Raw genomic sequence first — 26,399 nt, forward strand, 5'->3', positions numbered from 1 at the left:
CTATAATTTGTCATCATAAGATAAGAAGAGACTATAATTTGTCATCACAAGATAAGAAGAGACTATAATTTGTCATCACAAGATAAGAGACTATATTTTTTTTTTTGTCATCACAAGATAAGAGACTATAATTTGTCATCACAAGATAAGAAGAGACTATATTTTTTTGTCACCACAAGATAAGAAGAGACTATAATTTGTCATCACAAGATAAGAAGAGACTATATTTTTTTGACATCACAAGATAAGAAGAGACTATAATTTGTCATCACAAGATAAGAAGAGACTATAATTTGTCATCACAAGATAAGAAGAGACTATAATTTGTCATCACAAGATAAGAAGAGACTATAATTTGTCATCACAAGATAAGAGACTATATTTTTTTTGTCATCACAAGATAAGAGACTATAATTTGTCATCACAAGATAAGAAGAGACTATATTTTTTTGACATCACAAGATAAGAAGAGACTATAATTTGTCACCACAAGGTAAGAAGAGACTATAATTTGTCATCACAAGATAAGAAGAGACTATATTTTTTTGACATCACAAGATAAGAAGAGACTATAATTTGTCATCACAAGATAAGAAGAGACTATAATTTGTCATCACAAGATAAGAAGAGACTATAATTTGTCATCACAAGATAAGAAGAGACTATAATTTGTCATCACAAGATAAGAGACTATATTTTTTTTGTCATCACAAGATAAGAGACTATAATTTGTCATCACAAGATAAGAAGAGACTATATTTTTTTGACATCACAAGATAAGAAGAGACTATAATTTGTCACCACAAGATAAGAAGAGACTATAATTTGTCATCACAAGATAAGAAGAGACTATATTTTTTTGTCACCACAAGATAAGAAGAGACTATAATTTGTCATCACAAGATAAGAAGAGACTATATTTTTTTGACATCACAAGATAAGAAGAGACTATAATTTGTCATCACAAGATAAGAAGAGACTATAATTTGTCATCACAAGATAAGAAGAGACTATAATTTGTCATCACAAGACAAGAAGAGACTATAATTTGTCATCACAAGATAAGAAGAAACTATAATTTGTCATCACAAGATAAGAGACTATATTTTTTTTTGTCATCACAAGATAAGAGACTATAATTTGTCATCACAAGATAAGAAGAGACTATATTTTTTTGTCACCACAAGATAAGAAGAGACTATAATTTGTCATCACAAGATAAGAAGAGACTATATTTTTTTGACATCACAAGATAAGAAGAGACTATAATTTGTCATCACAAGATAAGAAGAGACTATAATTTGTCATCACAAGATAAGAAGAGACTATAATTTGTCATCACAAGATAAGAAGAGACTATAATTTGTCATCACAAGATAAGAGACTATATTTTTTTGACATCACAAGATAAGAAGAGACTATAATTTGTCATCACAAGATAAGAAGAGACTATAATTTGTCATCACAAGATAAGAAGAGGCTATATTTTTTTGTCACCACAAGATAAGAAGAGACTATATTTTTTTGTCACCACAAGATAAGAAGAGACTATAATTTGTCATCATAAAATAAGAAGAGACTATATTTTTTTGTCATCACAAGATAAGAAGAAACTATAATTTGTCATCACAAGATAAGAAGAGACTATAATTTGTCATCACAAGATAAGAAGAGACTATAATTTGTCATCACAAGATAAGAAGAGACTATAATTTGTCATCACAAGATAAGAAGAGACTATAATTTGTCATCACAAGATAAGAAGAGACTATAATTTGTCATCACAAGATAAGAAGAGACTATAATTTGTCATCACAAGATAAGAAGAAACTATAATTTGTCATCACAAGATAAGAAGAGACTATAATTTGTCATCACAAGATAAGACGAGACTATAATTTGTCATCACAAGATAAGAAGAGACTATAATTTGTCATCACAAGATAAGAAGAGACTATAATTTGTCATCACAAGATAAGAAGAGACTATAATTTGTCATCACAAGATAAGAAGAGACTATAATTTGTCATCATAAGATAAGAAGAGACTATAATTTGTCATCACAAGATAAGAAGAGACTATAATTTGTCATCACAAGATAAGAGACTATATTTTTTTTGTCATCACAAGATAAGAGACTATAATTTGTCATCACAAGATAAGAAGAGACTATATTTTTTTGTCATCACAAGATAAGAAGAGACTATAATTTGTCATCACAAGATAAGAAGAGACTATATTTTTTTGACATCACAAGATAAGAAGAGACTATAATTTGTCATCACAAGATAAGAAGAGACTATAATTTGTCATCACAAGATAAGAAGAGACTATAATTTGTCACCACAAGATAAGAAGAGACTATAATTTGTCATCACAAGATAAGAGACTATATTTTTTTTGTCATCACAAGATAAGAGACTATAATTTGTCATCACAAGATAAGAAGAGACTATATTTTTTTGACATCACAAGATAAGAAGAGACTATAATTTGTCACCACAAGGTAAGAAGAGACTATAATTTGTCATCACAAGATAAGAAGAGACTATATTTTTTTGACATCACAAGATAAGAAGAGACTATAATTTGTCATCACAAGATAAGAAGAGACTATAATTTGTCATCACAAGATAAGAAGAGACTATAATTTGTCATCACAAGATAAGAAGAGACTATAATTTGTCATCACAAGATAAGAGACTATATTTTTTTTGTCATCACAAGATAAGAGACTATAATTTGTCATCACAAGATAAGAAGAGACTATATTTTTTTGACATCACAAGATAAGAAGAGACTATAATTTGTCACCACAAGATAAGAAGAGACTATAATTTGTCATCACAAGATAAGAAGAGACTATATTTTTTTGTCACCACAAGATAAGAAGAGACTATAATTTGTCATCACAAGATAAGAAGAGACTATATTTTTTTGACATCACAAGATAAGAAGAGACTATAATTTGTCATCACAAGATAAGAAGAGACTATAATTTGTCATCACAAGATAAGAAGAGACTATAATTTGTCATCACAAGATAAGAAGAGACTATAATTTGTCATCACAAGATAAGAAGAAACTATAATTTGTCATCACAAGATAAGAAGAGACTATAATTTGTCATCATAAGATAAGAAGAGACTATAATTTGTCATCACAAGATAAGAAGATACTATAATTTGTCATCACAAGATAAGAGACTATATTTTTTTTTGTCATCACAAGATAAGAGACTATAATTTGTCATCACAAGATAAGAAGAGACTATATTTTTTTGTCACCACAAGATAAGAAGAGACTATAATTTGTCATCACAAGATAAGAAGAAACTATAATTTGTCATCACAAGATAAGAGACTATATTTTTTTTGTCATCACAAGATAAGAGACTATAATTTGTCATCACAAGATAAGAAGAGACTATATTTTTTTGTCACCACAAGATAAGAAGAGACTATAATTTGTCATCACAAGATAAGAAGAGACTATATTTTTTTGACATCACAAGATAAGAAGAGACTATAATTTGTCATCACAAGATAAGAAGAGACTATAATTTGTGATCACAAGATAAGAAGAGGCTATATTTTTTTGTCACCACAAGATAAGAAGAGACTATATTTTTTTGTCACCACAAGATAAGAAGAGACTATAATTTGTCATCATAAAATAAGAAGAGACTATATTTTTTTGTCATCACAAGATAAGAAGAAACTATAATTTGTCATCACAAGATAAGAAGAGACTATAATTTGTCATCACAAGATAAGAAGAGACTATAATTTGTCATCACAAGATAAGAAGAGACTATAATTTGTCATCACAAGATAAGAAGAGACTATAATTTGTCATCACAAGATAAGAAGAGACTATAATTTGTCATCACAAGATAAGAAGAAACTATAATTTGTCATCACAAGATAAGAAGAGACTATATTTTTTTTGTCATCACAAGATAAGAAGAGACTATATTTTTTTTGTCATCACAAGATAAGAAGAGACTATATTTTTTTTGTCATCACAAGATAAGAAGAGACTATATTTTTTTTGTCATCACAAGATAAGAAGAGACTATATTTTTTTTGTCATCACAAGATAAGAAGAGACTATATTTTTTTTGTCATCACAAGATAAGAAGAGACTATATTTTTTTTGTCATCACAAGATAAGAAGAAACTATATTTTTTTTGTCATCACAAGATAAGAAGAAACTATATTTTTTTTGTCATCACAAGATAAGAAGAAACTATATTTTTTTTGTCATCACAAGATAAGAAGAGACTATATTTTTTTTGTCATCACAAGATAAGAAGAGACTATATTTTTTTTGTCATCACAAGATAAGAAGAGACTATATTTTTTTTGTCATCACAAGATAAGAAGAGACTATATTTTTTTTGTCATCACAAGATAAGAAGAGACTATATTTTTTTTGTCACCACAAGATAAGAAGAGACTATATTTTTTTGTCACCACAAGATAAGAAGAGACTATATTTTTTTGACATCACAAGATAAGAAGAGACTATATTTTTTTGACATCACAAGATAAGAAGAGACTATATTTTTTTGACATCACAAGATAAGAAGAGACTATATTTTTTTGACATCACAAGATAAGAAGAGACTATATTTTTTTGACATCACAAGATAAGAAGAGACTATATTTTTTTGACATCACAAGATAAGAAGAGACTATATTTTTTTGACATCACAAGATAAGAAGAGACTATATTTTTTTGACATCACAAGATAAGAAGAGACTATATTTTTTTGACATCACAAGATAAGAGACTATATTTTTTTGACATCACAAGATAAGAAGAGACTATATTTTTTTGACATCACAAGATAAGAAGAGACTATATTTTTTTGACATCACAAGATAAGAAGAGACTATATTTTTTTGACATCACAAGATAAGAAGAGACTATATTTTTTTGACATCACAAGATAAGAAGAGACTATATTTTTTTGACATCACAAGATAAGAAGAGACTATATTTTTTTGACATCACAAGATAAGAAGAGACTATATTTTTTTGACATCACAAGATAAGAAGAGACTATATTTTTTTGACATCACAAGATAAGAAGAGACTATATTTTTTTGACATCACAAGATAAGAAGAAACTATATTTTTTTGACATCACAAGATAAGAAGAGACTATATTTTTTTGACATCACAAGATAAGAAGAGACTATATTTTTTTTGTCATCACAAGATAAGAAGAGACTATATTTTTTTGTCATCACAAGATAAGAAGAGACTATATTTTTTTTGTCATCACAAGATAAGAAGAGACTATATTTTTTTTGTCATCACAAGATAAGAAGAGACTATATTTTTTTGTCATCACAAGATAAGAAGAGACTATATTTTTTTGTCATCACAAGATAAGAAGAGACTATATTTTTTTGACATCACAAGATAAGAAGAGACTATATTTTTTTGACATCACAAGATAAGAGACTATATTTTTTTGTCATCACAAGATAAGAAGAGGCTATATTTTTTTGTCACCACAAGATAAGAAGAGACTATATTTTTTTGTCACCACAAGATAAGAAGAGACTATAATTTGTCATCATAAAATAAGAAGAGACTATATTTTTTTTGTCACCACAAGATAAGAAGAGACTATAATTTGTCATCACAAGATAAGAAGAGACTATAATTTGTCATCACAAGATAAGAAGAGACTATATTTTTTTGTCATCACAAGATAAGAAGAGACTATAATTTGTCATCACAAGATAAGAAGAGACTATATTTTTTTGTCACCACAAGATAAGAAGAGACTATAATTTGTCATCACAAGATAAGAAGAGACTATATTTTTCTGTCACCACAAGATAAGAAGAGACTATAATTTATCATCACAAGATAAGAAGAGACTATATTTTTTTTTGTCACCACAAGATAAGAAGAGACTATAATTTGTCAGCACAAGATAAGAAGAGACTATAATTTGTCATCACAAGATAAGAAGAGACTATAATTTGTCATCTTTGGAGATCATTACAAGATAGGAAGAGACTATAATTTGTCATCTTTGAATATCATTACAAGATAAGAAGAGACTATAATTTGTCATCACAAGATAAGAAGAGACTATAATGTGTCATCACAAGAGAAGAAGAAACTATAATTTGTCATCATAAGATAAGAAGAGACTATAATTTGTCATCACAAGATAAAAAGAGACTATAATTTGTCATCACAAGATAAGAAGAGACTATAATTTGTCATCACAAGATAAGAGACTATATTTTTTTTGTCATCACAAGATAAGAGACTATAATTTGTCATCACAAGATAAGAAGAGACTATATTTTTTTGTCACCACAAGATAAGAAGAGACTATAATTTGTCCTCACAAGATAAGAAGAGACTATATTTTTTTGACATCACAAGATAAGAAGAGACTATAATTTGACATCACAAGATAAGAAGAGACTATAATTTGTCATCACAAGATAAGAAGAGACTATATTTTTTTGTCACCACAAGATAAGAAGAGACTATATTTTTTTGTCACCACAAGATAAGAAGAGACTATAATTTGTCATCATAAAATAAGAAGAGACTATATTTTTTTTTTGTCACCACAAGATAAGAAGAGACTATAATTTGTCATCACAAGATAAGAAGAAACTATAATTTGTCATCACAAGATAAGAGACTATATTTTTTTGACATCACAAGATAAGAAGAGACTATAATTTATCATCACAAGATAAGAAGAGACTATATTTTTTTGTCATCACAAGATAAGAAGAGACTATAATTTGTCATCACAAGATAAGAAGAGACTATATTTTTTTGTCACCACAGGATAAGAAGAGACTATAATTTGTCATCACAAAATAAGAAGAGACTATATTTTTCTGTCACCACAAGATAAGAAGAGACTATAATTTATCATCACAAGATAAGAAGAGACTATAATTTGTCATCACAAGATAAGAAGATACTATAATTTATCATCACAAGATAAGAAGAGACTATATTTTTTTTGTCACCACAAGATAAGAAGAGACTATAATTTGTCAGCACAAGATAAGAAGAGACTATAATTTGTCATCAGAAGATAAGAAGAGACTATAATTTGTCATCTATGGATTAAGTACTATTCCTCGTTTCATGGATCTCTAGTGATAAACAAGAAACCCATTTCAGGTTAAGTATTTTTTTAAGCAATTATTAATGAGAATGTATGTATGTTTGTATGTATGTATGTACGTATGTATGTATGTTTGTATATGTATGTATGTATGTATGTATGTATGTATGTATGTATGTATGTATGTATGTATGTGTGTGTGTGTATTATGTGGTGAGAGCGAAAGAAGATAATAATTTACAGCAATACGGCATTATTATTATTATATATTTTCGTGCAATAGCTGCAAACATTTGACTTAAACCTTCGAAATACCAAGATTTTGTCAAAATGACACAGATATTATTATTATTTACTATTATGCAAAGGCCTGAAATATTATGATTCTTTAGACATCTGCTCAGAAGTCTTTTAAAAAATGTTAGTTACACAGTCGTTACTTCAGAAACTAAAATATTACCGAGTGTGAGTCAATTTTGATCTTGGCGTTCCAAGTTTTAATCTCTTCGGGCCCTTTATTTGTTGAATGAAGTATAATAATGTAACTTAAATATGCATTTTTCTAAAAATGTAATTAGGAGTAGCGGATATAAACTTTCCTAGAAATAATCACTTAATATTATCATCATATTTTTTAATTTTTTGTTTAACTCTGAAAAAAAAATATTTTAAAAATAAATGCAACTTGTTACAAAAGTCCCACTTTAAAATATTTTAATTTAAAATGTCCTAAATTTTCAAAATTTATAAAATCCATTTAAAATTTGACGACGAGATTATTATTATTTATTTATCTGTAATAATCTAGTATTAAATGTCTAAACTGAAATCCTTGCGTTAGCCCATGAAGGACTACGATAGGACAGACTGTTTAATGGGGTGATATATGATCAGCGTATTAACTTTCTATATTATTATTATTTGGCCTTGATATTGTTCGTGAAAAAGGAGATTCAACAGAGGTTCAGACTCATCAAGTGCTTTTATTACAGAATTATTGGTTCGTCTTAATTTCAAATTTTCATTCCTATAGCATTTTAAAGGCTTAGCCTTTACTAAAGATTTTATACATTAAATTTTGTGACACAACAAAAATAAACCATGTTATATATAATTACACCGTCCTCAGCTTATTGAATAGAGAAAATTAAACAGCATACCTTGGCGGTAACTTGTATGGACTGAAATCTTGATGTAATTTGTTGCACATTTACAGATATCCTAGTTTCTCCACTAACTTGCATTAAGTCGGAGGACTCGTCACTCATCTTGTCGAACTCCGCTTCATTCTGCTTCAGACTCACAATGAGATTCTGCAACAACAAAATTCCACATTAAACGCACAAATTCTTATTATAATATTACTTTATTCTTTGCGATTATACAAATAGCATAACAGCCTCAGCTCAATAATGGTTATATTAATGTAAAAGACGACGGTAATCTTTACTTAACGGCATTATAAGCAGTATACTTAACTACTTAGTTTTTACTGAATTATTCTATGCTGGTTACTAATCCCAAACTATGCCTCATGTATTACTTAACTATAGTTCTCAAATCGTACTACAATACATTATGAAGATCACATATCAACATGCAATTAAAAGATGTAACGCAAAACCACACTAATGTACTGTTACCTAGTATATACTAAGATTAGCGTATACACCAATACTTATAGTAGCACAAAACTAATACCTTAATAATACTTTCTACGAATATTTTGTTCTAAAGTGTAATGAAAAATCAATTTATATATAAAAACCAATTTATATATATATATATATATAAAATGAAGTTTCATAGCTTCATGTATGGCTAAAAATATTACTTAGAAAAAAAACTTTTCCCAATTCAATAGTTTAAAAAATAATAAACGCGAAATTATAGCAAAGAATTGAACTCAGTATGCAAGTTGTTTAAACTATTCTATTTTGAGCTAATTTCTACATATTACTTGTGCTTTTCGTTACAATAATTAAAAAAAAAATCACGTTTAATACTTAATCTTAAATAACAAACAGCTTATATCGTATTTATGACCTAACTATTGCAATTACGATGCTGGTACTGTCAATCATTCCACAAAGAACAAATATTAAGCACTTACGAATAAAATACACATACCTTTTCTAGAAACACGATATATTCTGTATCAGAATAGATTGCTTATAATTCACGAAAGAACGTTTAGCTACTTTATACAGTTTGAAGTCGAATAATAATAATAATAATAATAAAATACTTCAAATAATATTAAACTCTAGTTTCCTATCTGTATTTCATTTTTAGTGTAATAATTATGTGTAAATAAAGAGATTAATATCTTCGAATTGGTGATCAAATTATAAAACTTCTTTGCGAAGTAACAATAATTTAATTCTATACGAAGGTATTAAAAATAATGTCTATAAGAGAAAAATATATATTAACATTCTAACTACAATAGAAACTTTATTAATCTTCTAATGTTTCTACCTCCTAGAATTGCACTTATTATTATCTTTCGACTCTAAGAACTAAGTCAAATAGTTCACTAATTTGCCAGCATAATTTAAAAAAAATAATTAAAAAGTCAAAAACGAAAAATTGAAAAATTAAAAAATATAAGATGTGAACAGAAGAAAATTAAAAAGCAGTAATAGAAAAGGCAAGAAAGAAATTAAATGCCAAACTTTTTCAATTTCTCAATTACGAAAAAATGTGAAAAATCTCCGAATAGGTAGGCATTAATTCAGAGAAAATTTGCATTTCTGTTTTAAGTTACAAAAAGATGATTTATTTAGAAACTACTGACGAAAGAATTTTTTAGGGTAAATATCGAATTTACTGATGACTGTATATATTCAAAATACAAAATTATTTTATATTTTGCAGACAACTATCGATATTAATCAAACTTAACATTTAAAGATGTTTCATTTAATATAGTTGGAAAATACACAAAAATGAAAAGTTTGACATTAATTTTTAAATAAATAAAAATGAAAATAAATAATAGAATATAAATAATAGGTATACAGAAGTCACTTCTACAAAGAAAGATAGCAAGGAAAATTGCAACGATTAAAAGCAAATAATAACAATAAAAGAAAACACGGCAAAACTGACTGCTTATAATTTATTTTTTATTATCGGTAGAGTTCCAATATATTTTATTTTAAAATTCCTGGTACCAGGAAAAAGACTACGCGAATATGAATTTCGATTTATTTTAATCTCATAGATTACATATATAATCTTTGTTGGTCTAGTAACAAGACACATTTTACCAAATAATAATAATAATAATAATAATAATAATAATAATAATAATAATAATAATAATAATAATAATAATAATAATAATAATAATCGCTGGAAATGCTGAATTTCTTGAAATAAATTATCGAAATTTACTCCTTGCAGCGATAGTAACATACTTGAAAATAGTAGCACAAAACTTATTTATTTATTTATTGGTGACAACTCGATTGTGCTCTACACGTGTCAATTATAGTTAGATCATATTGATGACCGCGAAGAAGGTAGACGGAATATTTCAGCTGGCATTGAGTCTGAAATAGTCAACTATACTTATATTTTGCCAAAGTACATTTAATACTTGCCAATTTCCATAAAGACAAAACTTCTGGTAGGAAACTCCGCCTAGTAAGTTAGTTGATTACCATTAAATCTTATTCGAAAGAGTAAAATCAAAGTATAAACTAAAATTAGGCAAAAATGCGATTTACTAGTATCTCTGACAAAGCGTCTCAATAGTTCTTAACTGTCAACAGGCTCCTTCGTGGCTAAGCGGTTAGCGTACTACGCGTCTTTGGCTTGGGAGACCCGGGTTCGATTCCCGGCGGGAGCTCATGTGGCTCGGATTCCACGTTAATAAGTAGGTCCACATCTCATATCAACTCTTTAATCGTCAACAAAATGTTCCATCATTCGTAGAATTTGTTTCAATTCTTCAAAGAAAAGTAGTTTTAGCAACGAAATACGTTGAAAATATTTATACGTTAATTACATCTTTTATTCTATTCTAGAAAATTTAAGATTTATGCTAATTTTCTTCTTGCTTAATACTTAGAAAAGTGTTAATTCTATCTAGAAATCTAAAACTTCTTCCTATGATCTACAATTAAAGTCGAACTAGTTTACAAGATAATAAATAAAATCCATTTTTTCTCCAGGAATATAGAACTGAATTACCACAAGTTTAGAGCAAAAATATTAAGCATGCCCTAAAGTATTCAGAAAAGATTTGGTTCATAAAAGTAAATAAAAGAAAAAAAGCCCAATAACAACCTCTAACAAAAATAACCATGTGTGAATATGTAAATAACATGTGCATGACTTCACAGAAGAAAAGTAAAATATCTTTCTGAAACCTTAATCCCAGAAAACAAAAGAGAAAATAAGAAATCCACAAGCAACTACTACCACCAAAGAGAATGAAGAGACACAAGCACTCCACAGTGAGATGCTGGCAGATAACAGTGAGCAGAAAGCATCGAATCTTAAGAGCGGTATCTTACTTGTTCTAGATGCTCTGCTAGGGTGCTTATCTCCTTCATGTCTCTATTTCGGCACTCAATAATTTTAATCAGATCCTAAGAGGATAAATACAATATTAGTCACCTATAAACTAAGTTAACTTAAGGTATATCGTATGTATTTTCACTAAATTAAAAAAAAAAAAACTACAACAAGTGTTATTTACTACATAGAAAATTAGTACACAAACTCACATACAATATATGATAACATGCGAAATCTAAATGCTGTAGATGTTCGTCTCATGTAGGTCATGGCAAAATTTTCTGAACGAGAAACACAAATTTAAACTCGAACTGAACTTATTACATATGTGAAAAAATGTTTGTATGCAGAAAATTAAGCCCCGATCTGTATGGTTGATTATTTATTCAATATATAAGGTCGGAAAAGGAATTGGTACACACAATCCCTTATTAAAAATGTTTCTCTTACTTTTGAACAACAAAAAAGTAACAAAATACAATAAGAACTAATTTCGATAAAAGTACACCAGTAGACACAAGGTAACTGATGCAAATATGACGGCAGGAATACAGAGCCGATTTCTCAATACGTTAGTCGAACAATATTAATCGATAAATACTTTTTATAAAAAGATAGCGTATACCTACTTTGTTTGTTACGTCTTTAAAAAATGTCTTGAGTGTATCAACCACTTATTTATTAAAGTCTTAAAGACGTAATAAACAAGGTAGGTCCATGCTATCACTTTTTAAACAGTGTTAAAAATGCATCTATAAATACAGAAATATTGTTCACAAAATTTTCTGCAAAACAATTTGAGGCGCTGAATTCTTGTCACTCTCCTGCCATTTTTTTTTTTTTTTTTTTTTTTAACATTAATTTTGACATCAAATCATACTTTAGTAATGAACAGACATAAACCCATGTTCTGTGGATTACTTGTTATCAAACTTCCAAACCAATTAATGCATTACTCGTAAAATAAAGAAGGGCCAAACTTGCATATTTCATATATAAACAAAAAGCAAAATATATTTTTAAAAATCAAAAAATCACTACAAAACTTAAAGAGTACTTTCGCTTGACCTCTTTGTTCTGGACCTCTGTACTGAATTAAGTTTCTTTCATTTTTAAAAGGATTTTCATAAAAATAATTAAACTGCTAATAATTATTGTATCTTTGTTTTTGTTTGCAGGATCCCGTAAATAATTCAGTCGAAATTCTTTGACTATGTTAGTGCTCATGCGCATCGAAGAGAACGAAAACAGACGTCGGGGGAAATGAAAGGGTGCGTCATTCACGTATAAGAAAGACTTCTTTATCCAACGCCAAAGACCAAGAGAATAATCTGCCAATAAAATTCCTATCTATAGATCAATAATGCCCCTATTTTTTTCAGTTTTAAAGCCTAAATTGAAGATGGAGGGACGAAACAGGCTGAATTTTAAAAATAAATTGAAGACAGAATACCTCAAATGAGCACTTATTTATAGAAACCCAATGTGTGTGTATCAGGTATCTAGAGGTTAAAGCAAGCATAACCCTCTTTCATGAGGATTTACGAATTTGGAAATGGCCAGATTACACAATAATCAAGGTGGTGTTAAAATCTTCAAATTTACACAGTTGTTGCTAGGTCTAGTAAATAATATGAATTTTGTTGGATACAAATAACACTTCCTGTTTATTATTATTATTATTATTATTATTATTATTATTATTATTATTATTATTATTATTATTATTATTATTATTATTATTATTATTATTATTATTATTAAGTTAGATTGTCCAATGACATTGATCAAGTTCGCTTACAAATATTTCTCTTTAAGGCCATTTATAACTTAAATAGTTCCTTTTTCCTTTCTAATGATGTTTATCCTTCCGTTATTAACAATATATTCTTTTCATTTTAAACATTGGTTTAAATTACATAACCAAATGAACTTATACTCAATATTAAATAGCTTTAAAATACAGGTAAATTGTTAATAATATATTTCTATTAATTATAATTCTGTTGTTCTGATATTCCTCTTTCCTGTGATTTTTAACTGGCAGCGGATCAATCGTGATTTCGAGTTAACCGTGAACGTCGTTCCGACATTATTCCGATAAATGTCGAGTTGACTGTAATATTGTTATTTTGCAGATTATCAATCTGCTAAAACAAGTGGCAAATCTAATTAAAGAATGTATATATTTTTTCCAGAGCTAATTTCAAAACATAAGGTGAATTTTGTCTCTAAAACCCAGAATTTTTTTATGTAGCTAATTAATTTTTTGTACATTCCAGACACCAAGGTGAAGTAAGTCTGACGGCAATTACAGTCTTTTACGTCAACTTGTCTGAGCAATTTAAAGATGGCGCATCGACTTGAATATTGTTCCAAGGAGATGCACAGTGTTATTAGTTTTTTTATAGATCAAGGGATAGGAACCATCTGACATTCATCGAGAATGTATGAAGGTATATGGAGAGAGTGTTCTATCGCAGAAACAAGTGTATGTGCGGTGCAACCCATTTGCAATGGTAGGAGGGCTGTGACAGATGATGACAGAAGTGGCAAACCAGCAACGTCCATTACCGCCAGGAATGTGTCTGATGTCGATGCGATGATTTGTGAAGATAGAAGAGTGAGGTTGCATGACATTGCACATGCATTGCAAATCTCATATGGTTCAGTAAGGAGTATCGTGCATGATTAACTTGGTTTCAGGAAACTGTGCGCGTTACGTGCCAAAACATCTGGTTAGAGAATCTGGAGCAATATTTCTTTGCAAAGGGTATGGACGATTTGAAGTCACGTTGGAATGCATGTTTGGACCGCAATGGTTCCTACATCAAATGTTAGTGTGATACTATGTATCAAGCATGATACAGTTTCAAGTATTTACTTCTGCATGTTTTTTAGTAAACCAAAAATTCACCTTACTTTCTTATATACTTTTGTAGTATGTTTTCCTGCCTATCGGTAAACTAATATTTTTCTCGTCTTTTCTATTTATTAAAACTTGTAAAATACATAAGTAGTTAACGGAATATTGGAAACTCTTGAACGAAAATTACTCAAGCGATATTGTGAACATATTTAACATTTAAAAAACTACGCCTTTTGAAACAGAAATGTAATGAAATGACAGTTTCATTCTAATTTAAGTGCTTTGAAGGATAAATAAGCAGTGCCAAATGTTCGCAAATGATTATTCAATTGATTCAACGATAACGAAATGGAAAGAAAGAAAGAAATATTCTTTAAAAAATCGCATAATATTCGCATGGCCTGGGATTAAATTGGTTCTCCGCACCATTGAACCACTGTACTTGCTTGGAAACAGAGAAGTTAAATTTGTTCCAACCAAATTCATATTAAAAAAAAAAAAAAAAAACTATTAGCTGTCAATTTACGAATTCATGCCCTTAAACAAATTTTGTTCACGAATCTTTCAGTACGATATTCTGGAAACAAATGAACTGACCTGATACTTCTCCAGTTGCTCTAACTTTCCTTCTAGTGTTGATCGTGGACTGTAGTTCTTCAATGTATTCTCTGACTCGGCCAGCCACATCAAGAAACGGTCGAATGATCCTTCGTATTCAGACCACTGTTGCAACCTTTCCTCAAGGCCATGCTTCACATCACCCAATGTGGTTACGAACTTTTCATAGTCAAACCTAGTGATAATAAATTACAATTAAATGCAACTCAACAATGTTCTAACAATAAATGCAACTCAACAATTAAATGCAACTTGACAATGTTCTAACATGATACAAAATTACACACCAATTATGGACTAACAATATTTTTAAATTGTACAAAGAACCTTCCACATTTATTTTTCTAATTGGGCAATGTTTCACACTCACTTTTTCTCGACGATTAGTTATTAATTAATATCTTTGGAAATACATTAATATACTAATGGCAAATACATTTATAAAAGTTTGTCAAATGGGTGCTGCGGTCTTTTCAGCTTTGTCAGCAGAAGTTTTGAGTAGTACTAACTGAACTTACATCAAAGATAAGATTTCATTTTCTCGTCTTTTAACCAATATTAATACTTTAATGTTTGTAAATTAAGCTTTTTGAAAATTCTCGCAATTTCCTACTCCTCTAAACCACAAGAGACATTTATGATGTTTAAATATTATGACAATATTGTTCCATTTAATGTGTAAATCCCCTTCGGATAGCATACTTACTTAGGTAAATCTATGCTTGAAATTCGGCATTTTGAATTTTAAATGTTTCCTCTCCCACTGAACATTAGTCGCTACTAGACAAAATTACTTTTGAATATTACAAATGACTCGAAGGAACAAATATTTCCTAAAATATTATAAGAAATTTTGAACTATTTTATATTTGAGAGATCTTTAGGTAAATGTCAAATTTCCGTGCGAGGTAGGAAAGTGTAACTTTAAAATTCTGAAATGAACAGAAATAACTACGAGTTCGTTTGATAAATATTAAATTTCAATAAAATAATTTCTTAGACCTCAAAGGAAACACCATTGTCAAAATATGTATGTGAAAGTAACATTTTTGTGTGAGAGGTTTCTGGTTCAATCCCAGCTCACGAGTTTCAGTGGACAACTTCATGACATTTCTCAAGATCTTCCTGCTTCTCACTTTCTCATTTCAACAATTCTCCTATTATTATTTCATTTGCATTCATCATCATTTTCCTTAAGCTTGCACTAAGAGCCGCTAAAGATTTCACTTGTATTTATTAATAATTAGCAGATATGCCCGTTTTTCACACGGGAAGAATAAAATGTAATAAATATTAAACCAGAAATATGAATATTATTGAAATTACCACTCTTTTCCCCTTTAGAAGCAGTATTCCGAAAACACTACAACAAATTTTCAGATATTTTTTAATTGAGAGTTTATATACTGAATTTTATATCTTCACTTCAGTGATTCCTCACATTGAGCATTTTATGAATAAAAAATCGAAAAATAGAATATTATAAAAATGTCTTCATTTTACCCTAAATGTGGAATTTTTAAAGACAATGAAACGTGTTTTCAATTATTTTAAAGATGAGTTTGTACGTCAAGTTTTATCTCCCTAACTTCAGGGATTAGTGAGATATGCTATTCTTGGCAAGAAATTTGAACTACTCCCCCCCCCCCCTTCAGGGTATGAATTCCAAGAAATCCTTTCCTTTCCCCCGCTTTCGTGCCAGAAGGAGTATTTCCCCCAAATTTCAGGTTTCTAGTTACAATAGTAGGGACTGAGTGTTGATGAATGTTTGAAGCATTTGAAGATGAAATGTGTAGATAAAAGTAATACCTGAGGTTTGCCAGATCTCTATCCAAAGCTTCTTTGACTCTCGCCGGAAGGCTGTTGGCTTTCGTAGCTACATGGTCTGCAAGTGATCGTAATGTGACTGAACCTTCAGAGAGACTGTCTTGGATTTCTAACACTTTCTCTAACCGCGACTGGAGAGCAGGCTTATTCCCACTGTAATCTGGAATGATAGGCAAAATTCTCAGTAAGCACATTTGGAAAGAAAAAGTAAGAAATTAAAAGAAATGAATCTTTTATTTAAAAAAAAAAAAAAAAAAAACTTAACAAATGACAGTGTCAAATGTACAAAATCACCTCTCAAATTTATATCACAGTAGGCACTAACACTTTGTATATAAAGCTAATGAATAAAGTATAAATATATATATATAAAGTCTTACCGGAGTAGACAGAGAGCCGGTCCCACAACTGTTTCATATAATCCTGATGGGATTTCTGCAAATCCTGAAAATGTTGCAGAGCATCTAGTGATTCTTCCAGAGCTGTGATCGTTACTAGTAAATTATTCACTAGTTCTTCGTATCGACTATTAATGGAGCTGATAGTATCTTCAACTTCCTTTTTATTTCCACCAGTTAATTTAACTAGTGCCTGTGCTTTTTCCGTTACACCTTCGATTACTCTCTTATGAGATAGCACCTCTTGTAGAGTTGTCTGTTGAGAAAGAAAATATTATTAATGTACTGTAAAAAAGTTCGCATTTATTTCAAACTAATTTTTAATAAAATCAAAACAATAAAAAGACAAATCCCACTTGCAGCACTAATGCACTAAAATTTCCATTGCAGCCAGATGGAAAATATTCCACGATCACTTCTCCTGAACTTCTAGATATGACATTGACAGCCTGAAAAAGAATGATGTTACGTTGCACCATGCTGACAGATGAAATTCAAAGGTGAAAAACAAACAAACAAAACAAAACAAAAAAAAAAAAAAAAAAGAAGCAATGAACCCCATAGACCGTGACTGTGATTATATAGACCTAAAGCACTGTGTGTAGAAGGTCCTCCCAACACCGGAGATGATGCTGATGGGTATTTAAACATGTTAGTGATCAGGTACATTTCCTAATATAACTGGCGTTCCTACACAAACATGTTTCCAGTACAATAATGCATCCTACCACATAATTTTATCAAATGAAAACAGTTCCTCAGACATGGCAAGAGCTATATTGCTTACGCAACCATCACAATCTTTCGCTGGTATGAGGTGGAAATTTGCAGTTCGAGCACAATCACCTCCACTACCCTATCTGCATAAATACCAAAGTGCTATCCTGTTTGTGTGACACAGTATTCCTCAAGAAGTTCATCACAAATTTATCGATAAGATGATGAACAAGCAATTGTGCCACCACGCTAAGAGTATCTAATATTTTTAACGTTAGTGTATTTCATTTAAAGATAAACAAAATTCTCATTGGATAGTCAAGCTCTATTATGTATGAGCAGAATTAACAATCTGTAAAAAAAAAAATAATAATAATAATAATAATAATAATAATAATAATAATAATAATAATAATAATAATAATAATAATAATAATAATAATAATAATACTGGAGGTCTCACCTTATGCTTAAGTAGCTTAGATCGTGTCTCCTGTGGCGATGACCAGCTAGAAGGATCATGTTGAAGACTCTTTTCCATGGTATCCAACCACATGAGAGTTTGTTGAAGAGTCTCTTGGTAGCTCGTCCATTGCATCGATTGAGCGTCTTGTTTCTTCTGTTGTTCCTTTATGCCTTCTTCCAGTTTATCCCACCTGAAATAAGATTTTGAGACATTCAGAAATTTTCAAAACAAAGTAATTGAAACTTTAACTTTACCTCCTCTAATAGACTGTAGAAGCTGTACAATTTAGTATGTTATTAAGAGAAAGCAGAAATGAAATATATGACCCAAGTTATATAAATGAATGTACGAGGCGTGTCCATAAAGTACCGCTTAGAAAAAAAACTAAAACATGTTTGTTATTCAAGTCAAATTTACTTTTTACAGATATTTATTTCAAACAAAAAGAAAAGAGAATTAAATGTACCACATTTTATGTCTAATACAAATTTAAGCCTGATATTTTTTTTAGTAAAATAACTGTTAAAAGTAGTTTACTCAACAATTTAGTACACATTTAAGCCTAGTTTACTAACATTTTTTAAAGTAAAATACTTGTTATACTTTTTTTTACGTCGATATCTTCAAAAATAACAGAGCTAGAGCGTTCACTGCAAACCTTTGAAAAGGACAAAATAGACTTACTCACCTGTACAAAATGACCGCTCAAACAAAAACTAACCATCTAAAACACGAATGCATGCTTGCTTTCTATTCTTTAAATATTCTACAACTTTGTGTAAAAGAATCACAAAAATAATAAATTTTGTCCATAACCATAATTTATGAATTTGATATGGATTTATCCATAAGAGAAATGATGCTAAGAATTAGCGGGTTTTATACTTATTATTACCATAGATCGTTCGTGTTTCTGTGTTCAATCTGAATAATTCAATCAAATATAATATAGTAATTTTCTTACCATACAATTATTATGTACTCCATATTAATTATTTCAAATAAGGGTTTAAGCCATCGATCAATGAAACTTTACTGTTAAGTAAATTAAACAAACAAAAATAATATTGTAATATATTTACACAACAAAAACAATATTGTAGAATATGATTCTTTTCAGTGCATTCTTAAACAGAATAATTATATTTTTAAATATAATTTTTCGTTTGGACTAATATAAGAACCAAAACCCTATTAAAGAGTCCTTCAGAAACAAAAGACTGAGTTTCCAAACTTATGATCGAGGAAATAAGTTTCATGAAAGCTATTTTAAAGCTAAACAAGTAGTGAAATCTTGTGTTGAAAATAACGAATATTTGTGTAACAATCAACTACAAATACGTTCTGTTTGCTAGTGTATTCAAATTTTGAAACTTTAATTTTAACGCAGTTAACATATGAGATGGATTAGAATTGAAGTATCGTTATCAGAAACAGACATCTAAAATTTTAAGTTTAGTAGGGGAAAAATATCTTAGAAATTTATAAAAGATTTGACCCAAAAAGGTAGACAACGCAGAAATGGCAAGATGAATAAAACCACGTTGTAAAAAGTGAAAGTTAACGAAATTTTTATCTTACCTGTCTCTCAACATTCGTAGATCTTGACGTATTTTTTCTCTACCTTGAGCAGCAGTATCCGGAAACAACCTTTCCCCAATTGCTGTAAGGTTACCGAACCTATGTGCGGCTTGCTCCTTCTCGGCAAGCAGGATTTGGAGCTTGTTAGCTTTCACTTCTATGTTGGGTTCCTCAACCAACTGTTTCAGATGTTCTTCAAGAGGAGTCAACCATGATAACGTATCTTGGTATTTTTCCTCGTAGACCCGATGATCCTCAACCAGACCTTCCCAGCGATTAATAACTTCCTTGCTCAAGACATGGAGCAATTGATACCTGTTGCTTATTTGAGAAATTAACGGTTTAAGCCTATCAACACCACTACAATGCAATAGGGCATGAGATTGATCAACAAATTCATCAATTTCCTTTTCTCGTTCAGTGATAAGGTTTCGTTTCTCCTTGAAACTCTGCAGCTGGGCCTCCTTTTCCGCTAAGGACACTTGAAGTTGCTGGTTTCTAAACACTGATTCCATATTTCTGAACCATTTCGTATGTTTATCTAACTGTTCTTCAAATTCTTGCCATTGCTTCAGCGCTCCTTGCAGATTGTTCTCGACCACACCTTGAAAGAAAGAAAAAAGTTAATTGGTGATAAATTGTGAACAAATGAATCAGTATTTAAATGAATCGAGAAAGAGTAAGTTTCTTACAGCACAACATCAAATTAATATAATTGAAATCATATCAAGTAAAGTCTTGCAACTTAAACTACGAGTGCTAAAACTGTCGTAAGATCTCCCTGTCATATTTTCATATAATTCTGAATAGATATAATGTGCATAGTTTGGAACAGATACATAGAAATCTGTTGTGTTTCTTTTAAAGTAAGTAAAACACGTCACTTGCTGCGTTTTAGTGAATGTGAACATAAAGAGTTTAAACATAAATATTTTCAAACAGAAGTAACTACACCATTTGTCACAAATGTTAACGTATCCAAATTTTCTTAGCATATAAATGTGAATTTTCTCAGCATGTGTATTATTTGTACCTTCAGATACCTGTATCTTTTTATTATTATTATTATTATTATTATTATTATTATTATTATTATTATTATTATTATTATTATTATTATTATTATTATTATTATTATTATTATTAGTATTATTATTATTATTTCTAAAGAGTGTTCAACACATCAAAAGCCATCACACAAAATCTTTACTTTATGGAACTTCAACAAAGTTAATATTCTACAATTGATTCTTTCAAACACATGACATCTCCTTGCAGAGCCCATGTGTGCTTCAATACCACATAGATTTTAGTAGATTTTTCGGTTTTTTCTTCGGTCCTAGTGGTGACTATCACATGACAAAAATGAAACATTTTCCAGTTGGTGAGATGCCATAACACTGCGATAAATTAATTTCTGCAATTGTGTCGCAGAGCCCAGAATGCTCACTAAACAATATTTCACTTTTAATACTTTCAAGTAGTATTGGAATCTTATAATACTAACTACATACTGTTTCCATTATTATTATTATATTATTATTATTATTATTATTATTATTATTATTATTATTATTATTATTATTATTATTATTATTATTATTATTATTATTATTATTATTATTATTATTATAAAATAATCATCATGAACAACATTAATCCAATGTTCTCGGGATTGCTGCCAGAGTAGGTGTTGCTGTGCTGAGCTTTCGTTACCATACAGCGGCAACATCTTCAGAGCTCTGGCAGCAATCCCGAGAACACTGGATTAATAGTAGACGCCAGCAAAGCTTCAAGATCATATCATGAACAACAACTTGTCTTGAGAAAGAAAATCATCAGTGCTGAAATTAGACACTTCCAGTCATGCACTTGCACTACCGGTAACTAATTTACTGTGCAATCCCTTAATATGCCCCACTCCCGGCAAGTAAATTAGGTACTATGCACCAGTCGATCGAAACTGTTCAATTTCGGTACCGATCGCTTTCTTCGGTCAAGACGAATTAATTGATATAAAGGGTGCTGGATATACTCATCCGGCAGAAAGTAAATTAGGTACCATTCACCGAAAGTGGTTAATCGAAAGTGTCTAATTACAGCACTGATGGCTTTCTTGATGAAGACGAATTGATTGATATAAAATTTACATGTGCGTAATCGCTGGATATACCCCACTCTTGGAAATTACCGGTAAATTATTTCCATGCTTACTTATTTACGTATCATAATTACTGATTCATACATAGAGTTCCCCTTACTTAGTGATGTTTTTGTGTAATACATGAAGGAATATATGAAGGCATATTTCAATCAGAAATAAATTGAAACAAGTGAGTTTCGTTTCACAGTGTGAAACTACAGTCGACTTCCAAACTATGGGAACTTGAAGTAGTACATCTAAAACTGCTAGTTGAAATAAATTGATAAGATAAAAGATACAGCCTGTTTTTCGGACGCTGAATCCATATCAAAAAGCCATTACCCGCTATGTCTTACTCTTTTTGTTCTATGGCAATTAAGTTTGAAACCGGAAATTGCTAATCCGAACTACTACTAGATTGAATAGGTGGTTAAGAGAGGAGGAAGAACCTATTTTTGGAAAGCTGAATCGATTGATACGGAAATCAGTGCTGACACCAGAAGTAATAGCAAATTTCAACCACTTCTGGATTTGGTAGTGTTGCGGGTTGTGATGGTATATCTTTTATTCATAAATACCTGTTCTATCGGAGATGTATGTGAGTATTGAAAATGGTATAGGAAACTCACCAATAGCGGCTATATGTGCTTTCAATGCTGCTTCCAAGTCCTCAACTTCCTTCTTCAATATAGCAATGCCTTTGCTACTGGTTCTCTTACAAACACTTGCAAAAAGCTCTCGGATTTGATTAAGCTGAGTATGACCTTGACTTTGATTCTCCAGAAGAGCCTGAGAAAATTGAACATAGTTTATGTTTTTAGTGATTGTTTAGCAAGTTCAAACAGGAATTTAAGTACAATGATAATCAACAATTTCTACTAAATAATTTTAGTTTGAAATTCTTAAAGCTCGAAAAGAACTTTGAATATTCACTCCAAATTACATTTAACTGCCTTAATATACGATTCAAAATGAATAAATGCCGTAATAAATACTCTTAACCAAGATTGATGTATTGGCGGAAAAATATAGTAGGAAATTTTGACCTATCATTCATAATGATGTTTTCATATTCATGTACATTTGCCTATCAGTATGTTAGCTTCTAACGTACTAAGTGTCAACAGATTTTCATAATTGCAACATTCAAACTCATTTGAACCTTTTCTTTTCAATCAGTATAAAAACGTATTCATAAATATGAAATTCATGTAAAATTTAATACGGAAGGAGAAACATTACTTGAAAGTAAATACCAGCGAAAATATTCACTCGATACCTGTAACATTAATCTAAAAGCTGGAGTGAAGAAAACATTCTACTATCAATGCTAATGGAAAAATAATATTAGGATTGAAAAGTGAAGAAAAATCGATTTCAAATTCTAATACTGGACTTATACCTGTTTCAACTTTCACTTGAAACTTCTATTTTATCATACAGCACATATAATTATGCTACTTTTTTTCAATTTGTTACGCTCTCAATATGGGGGGAAAAAATGCAGTGGTTTGCTTTCATCAAAGGTAATGCTGTGAATAGCACCCGGATTTCCAAAACGAAATTCGAGGAATTTCATTCAAATTGCATGTTGTCTTCTCTAAGGATCTTTAAGAAAACTACGAGATAGAGTGTACAACACGAATAGCCTACTATTTTTATTGTGTAATTTAATTACACTTATAGGTTAAAAAAAACTATATATTTAAAAAACTCCATAAACCATATTTCAATTGTACGACATTTTGAACTGTTTCCTTGTTCGGAATAATATAAAAATTGGGTTCATATTAATGAGATAACAAGCATATAATTTTGCATCCTTTTCTATATAATTCTTCATAACTACAATTGACTTTTTCTATGTTCTTATTCATCAGCCCAGTTTAAAGTACATGAAATATTGCATTACTCTATAAGCGAAGTGAGTATGTACTCACATCTACACATATATCTTAAAACGGTGTTGGATACTACTTACTTTCACAGTCGCCAGTCTCCTCGAAATTTCAACCTTCTCTCCACTTACATCATCACATTCATGAAGTTTGTCACGTTCTGTATTTAACCAATCTCTAAAGTTCTTGCATAAGGTATTGAATTGGTTATGTTCTTGGGCACAAACGTCTAACAATTCCAATACACTCTGTAAAAGAAAATATAATTAAGAAATGATTACAAATAAAAGTTGAGAGAACCTTTAAAGGGGATTAGTTCTTGAATATGGTGTGGAATCCTGGATATAGATTTTCATCTGATATAGTCTTAATATTGAACGGAGTGTTAATCTGTACTCAGCCAATCAAAAATATGTTTTTTATTATTATTATTATTTTGTAAGTTTACCGCCCACACACTATAAGTACAGCATGTATAGCCCTCAATTACATCATTTTGAAGAAATGAATATTAACTAGACTGATTTATACTGATCTAATACATTACAACAATTATTGTCCTTACTCTGTTTTTGGATCAAAAGATCCAATATATTTCAATCAAAAATTTTCTTGCACGCCTTATATCTTGAGAACTACATACAGTGTTGCCAAACCCAAATTATCAGTTAACTCAGTATGATGTGCTTATTCCGTAGAAAATACGAAAATTCGATTTAGGGTTCGTTCTAAAATTTTGTGGCCCCTGATCCAATTGTATCAAAAGATCCAATATATGTCAACAAACATTTTCTTGTAGGCCTTATATCTGGAGAACTACGTATAATGTAACCAAACCCAAATTATCAATTAATTCAGTACAAATACAATGTGTTTATTCCGTAGAAAATCCGAAAACTCGATTTAGGGGCCGTTCAAAAATTTTGTGGCCCCTAATCCAAAAACTAATTATTGGTCAAGATCGCAAACTTTTGATCCATTTTTGGTTCCTAATTTTCTTGTTACGGAACTTTCTCCCAATGGTTAAACATACATTCACTGCTCCACCATTCTATTCCAAGATCAGCATTCATGCTTATAATTCATTGTTTAGAACGTAGTAGATTTTACCACTGTGCATTCCACATTAATGTCAATACATCAGCGTAGGTATTGTTAAAACTTCTTTGCCATATTTAATAGAAATACTTCTTATAGGAATTTAAAACTGATTCTGGATGATTAATTTGATCTAGATGTTCATTGATATTAAAAAAAAAAAAAAAAAAAAAAATTAACATATACTTTTTTTTAAATAATAACTCTACTGGCACAGGTAATATGTCGAGATATATATGACTGTTAGGAACACAAGCCTATGTTAGCTACTATATATTATTTGCAAATGAAAGACAACATATGAATAATAATGAAAAAATCATACTTCACACACATTTTTACTATTTCAAACTGGAAAATATAAATTCCAAATTCTTTTAACTTTCATACCCAAATCTTCTAATCCAATCAATTTTTGGGTTGCTGAGCAGGCTCTGATCACACTTGTACGCAAGTAACATTCTAATATTGGTTATATCACATCATATCTAACAAACTATTTACATTCTACTAACCAATTAGATCGATGTGTATACTTATAAAATATTATATAACGTGACGCTTCATACCATAATAATCTTCCCCATCATAATAGTTTCAAGATTCAATGAAGAAATAATAATAATAATAAAAAAACAGTCATTCTTATACCAATCCCTTCAATTACCATGCAGCAAATTTATTATTATTACAAAAAAAAATAAATAAATAAAAAAAAAAACCTACACGCCGCAATCTGCAACACAGATAGAAGAGGAACAATATTCATGAAAATCATGCAAATATGCGCTTATACCGATGATAAACCCATAGAGACATGAGGAAAACATACACACAGCTAGAGAAAGAGGTTAACGAAATAGAACTGCGAACTAATATAAAGAAAACAAAGTACATGGTAATATCACCGTATACAACAGAAAGAAACCAAAAATCAATTATAATAGAAGGCATAGAATTCGAAAGAGTAAACAAGTTAAAACATTTCGGTCTGACAATCACAGATAAGAACTCCATAAAAGACACAGTCAAGAAAAGAATACAACTAAACAACAACGCATAGCATGCAAAATGAAGTTGTTAAAAAGTAAAAATATAAGCAGAGGAACAAAAATGAG

At 29.9% G+C, this 26,399-nt stretch overlaps 1 protein-coding gene across 1 annotated transcript in view; it reads right to left on the reverse strand.

The window, feature by feature from the left end:
- Positions 1 to 26,399, reverse strand: part of LOC145690299 (muscle-specific protein 300 kDa-like) — a 633,032-nt gene that overhangs the window by 339,771 nt on the left and 266,862 nt on the right. Inside the window, exons 37-45 of the mRNA XM_081765072.1 lie at positions 24,267 to 24,431; positions 22,915 to 23,074; positions 20,143 to 20,746; positions 18,559 to 18,751; positions 17,361 to 17,634; positions 16,963 to 17,140; positions 15,133 to 15,328; positions 11,663 to 11,737; positions 8,294 to 8,446 (exon numbers count right to left, since the gene is read on the reverse strand). Of these exons, the coding sequence (XP_081621198.1) occupies positions 8,294 to 8,446; positions 11,663 to 11,737; positions 15,133 to 15,328; positions 16,963 to 17,140; positions 17,361 to 17,634; positions 18,559 to 18,751; positions 20,143 to 20,746; positions 22,915 to 23,074; positions 24,267 to 24,431 (1,998 nt within the window). The remainder of the gene's footprint in view (positions 1 to 8,293; positions 8,447 to 11,662; positions 11,738 to 15,132; positions 15,329 to 16,962; positions 17,141 to 17,360; positions 17,635 to 18,558; positions 18,752 to 20,142; positions 20,747 to 22,914; positions 23,075 to 24,266; positions 24,432 to 26,399) is intronic.

The sequence above is a fragment of the Thermobia domestica genome, chromosome 7 (assembly GCF_964235325.1).
Source record: "Thermobia domestica chromosome 7, izTheDome1.hap1.1, whole genome shotgun sequence".
NCBI classification, from domain to species: domain Eukaryota; kingdom Metazoa; phylum Arthropoda; class Insecta; order Zygentoma; family Lepismatidae; genus Thermobia; species Thermobia domestica.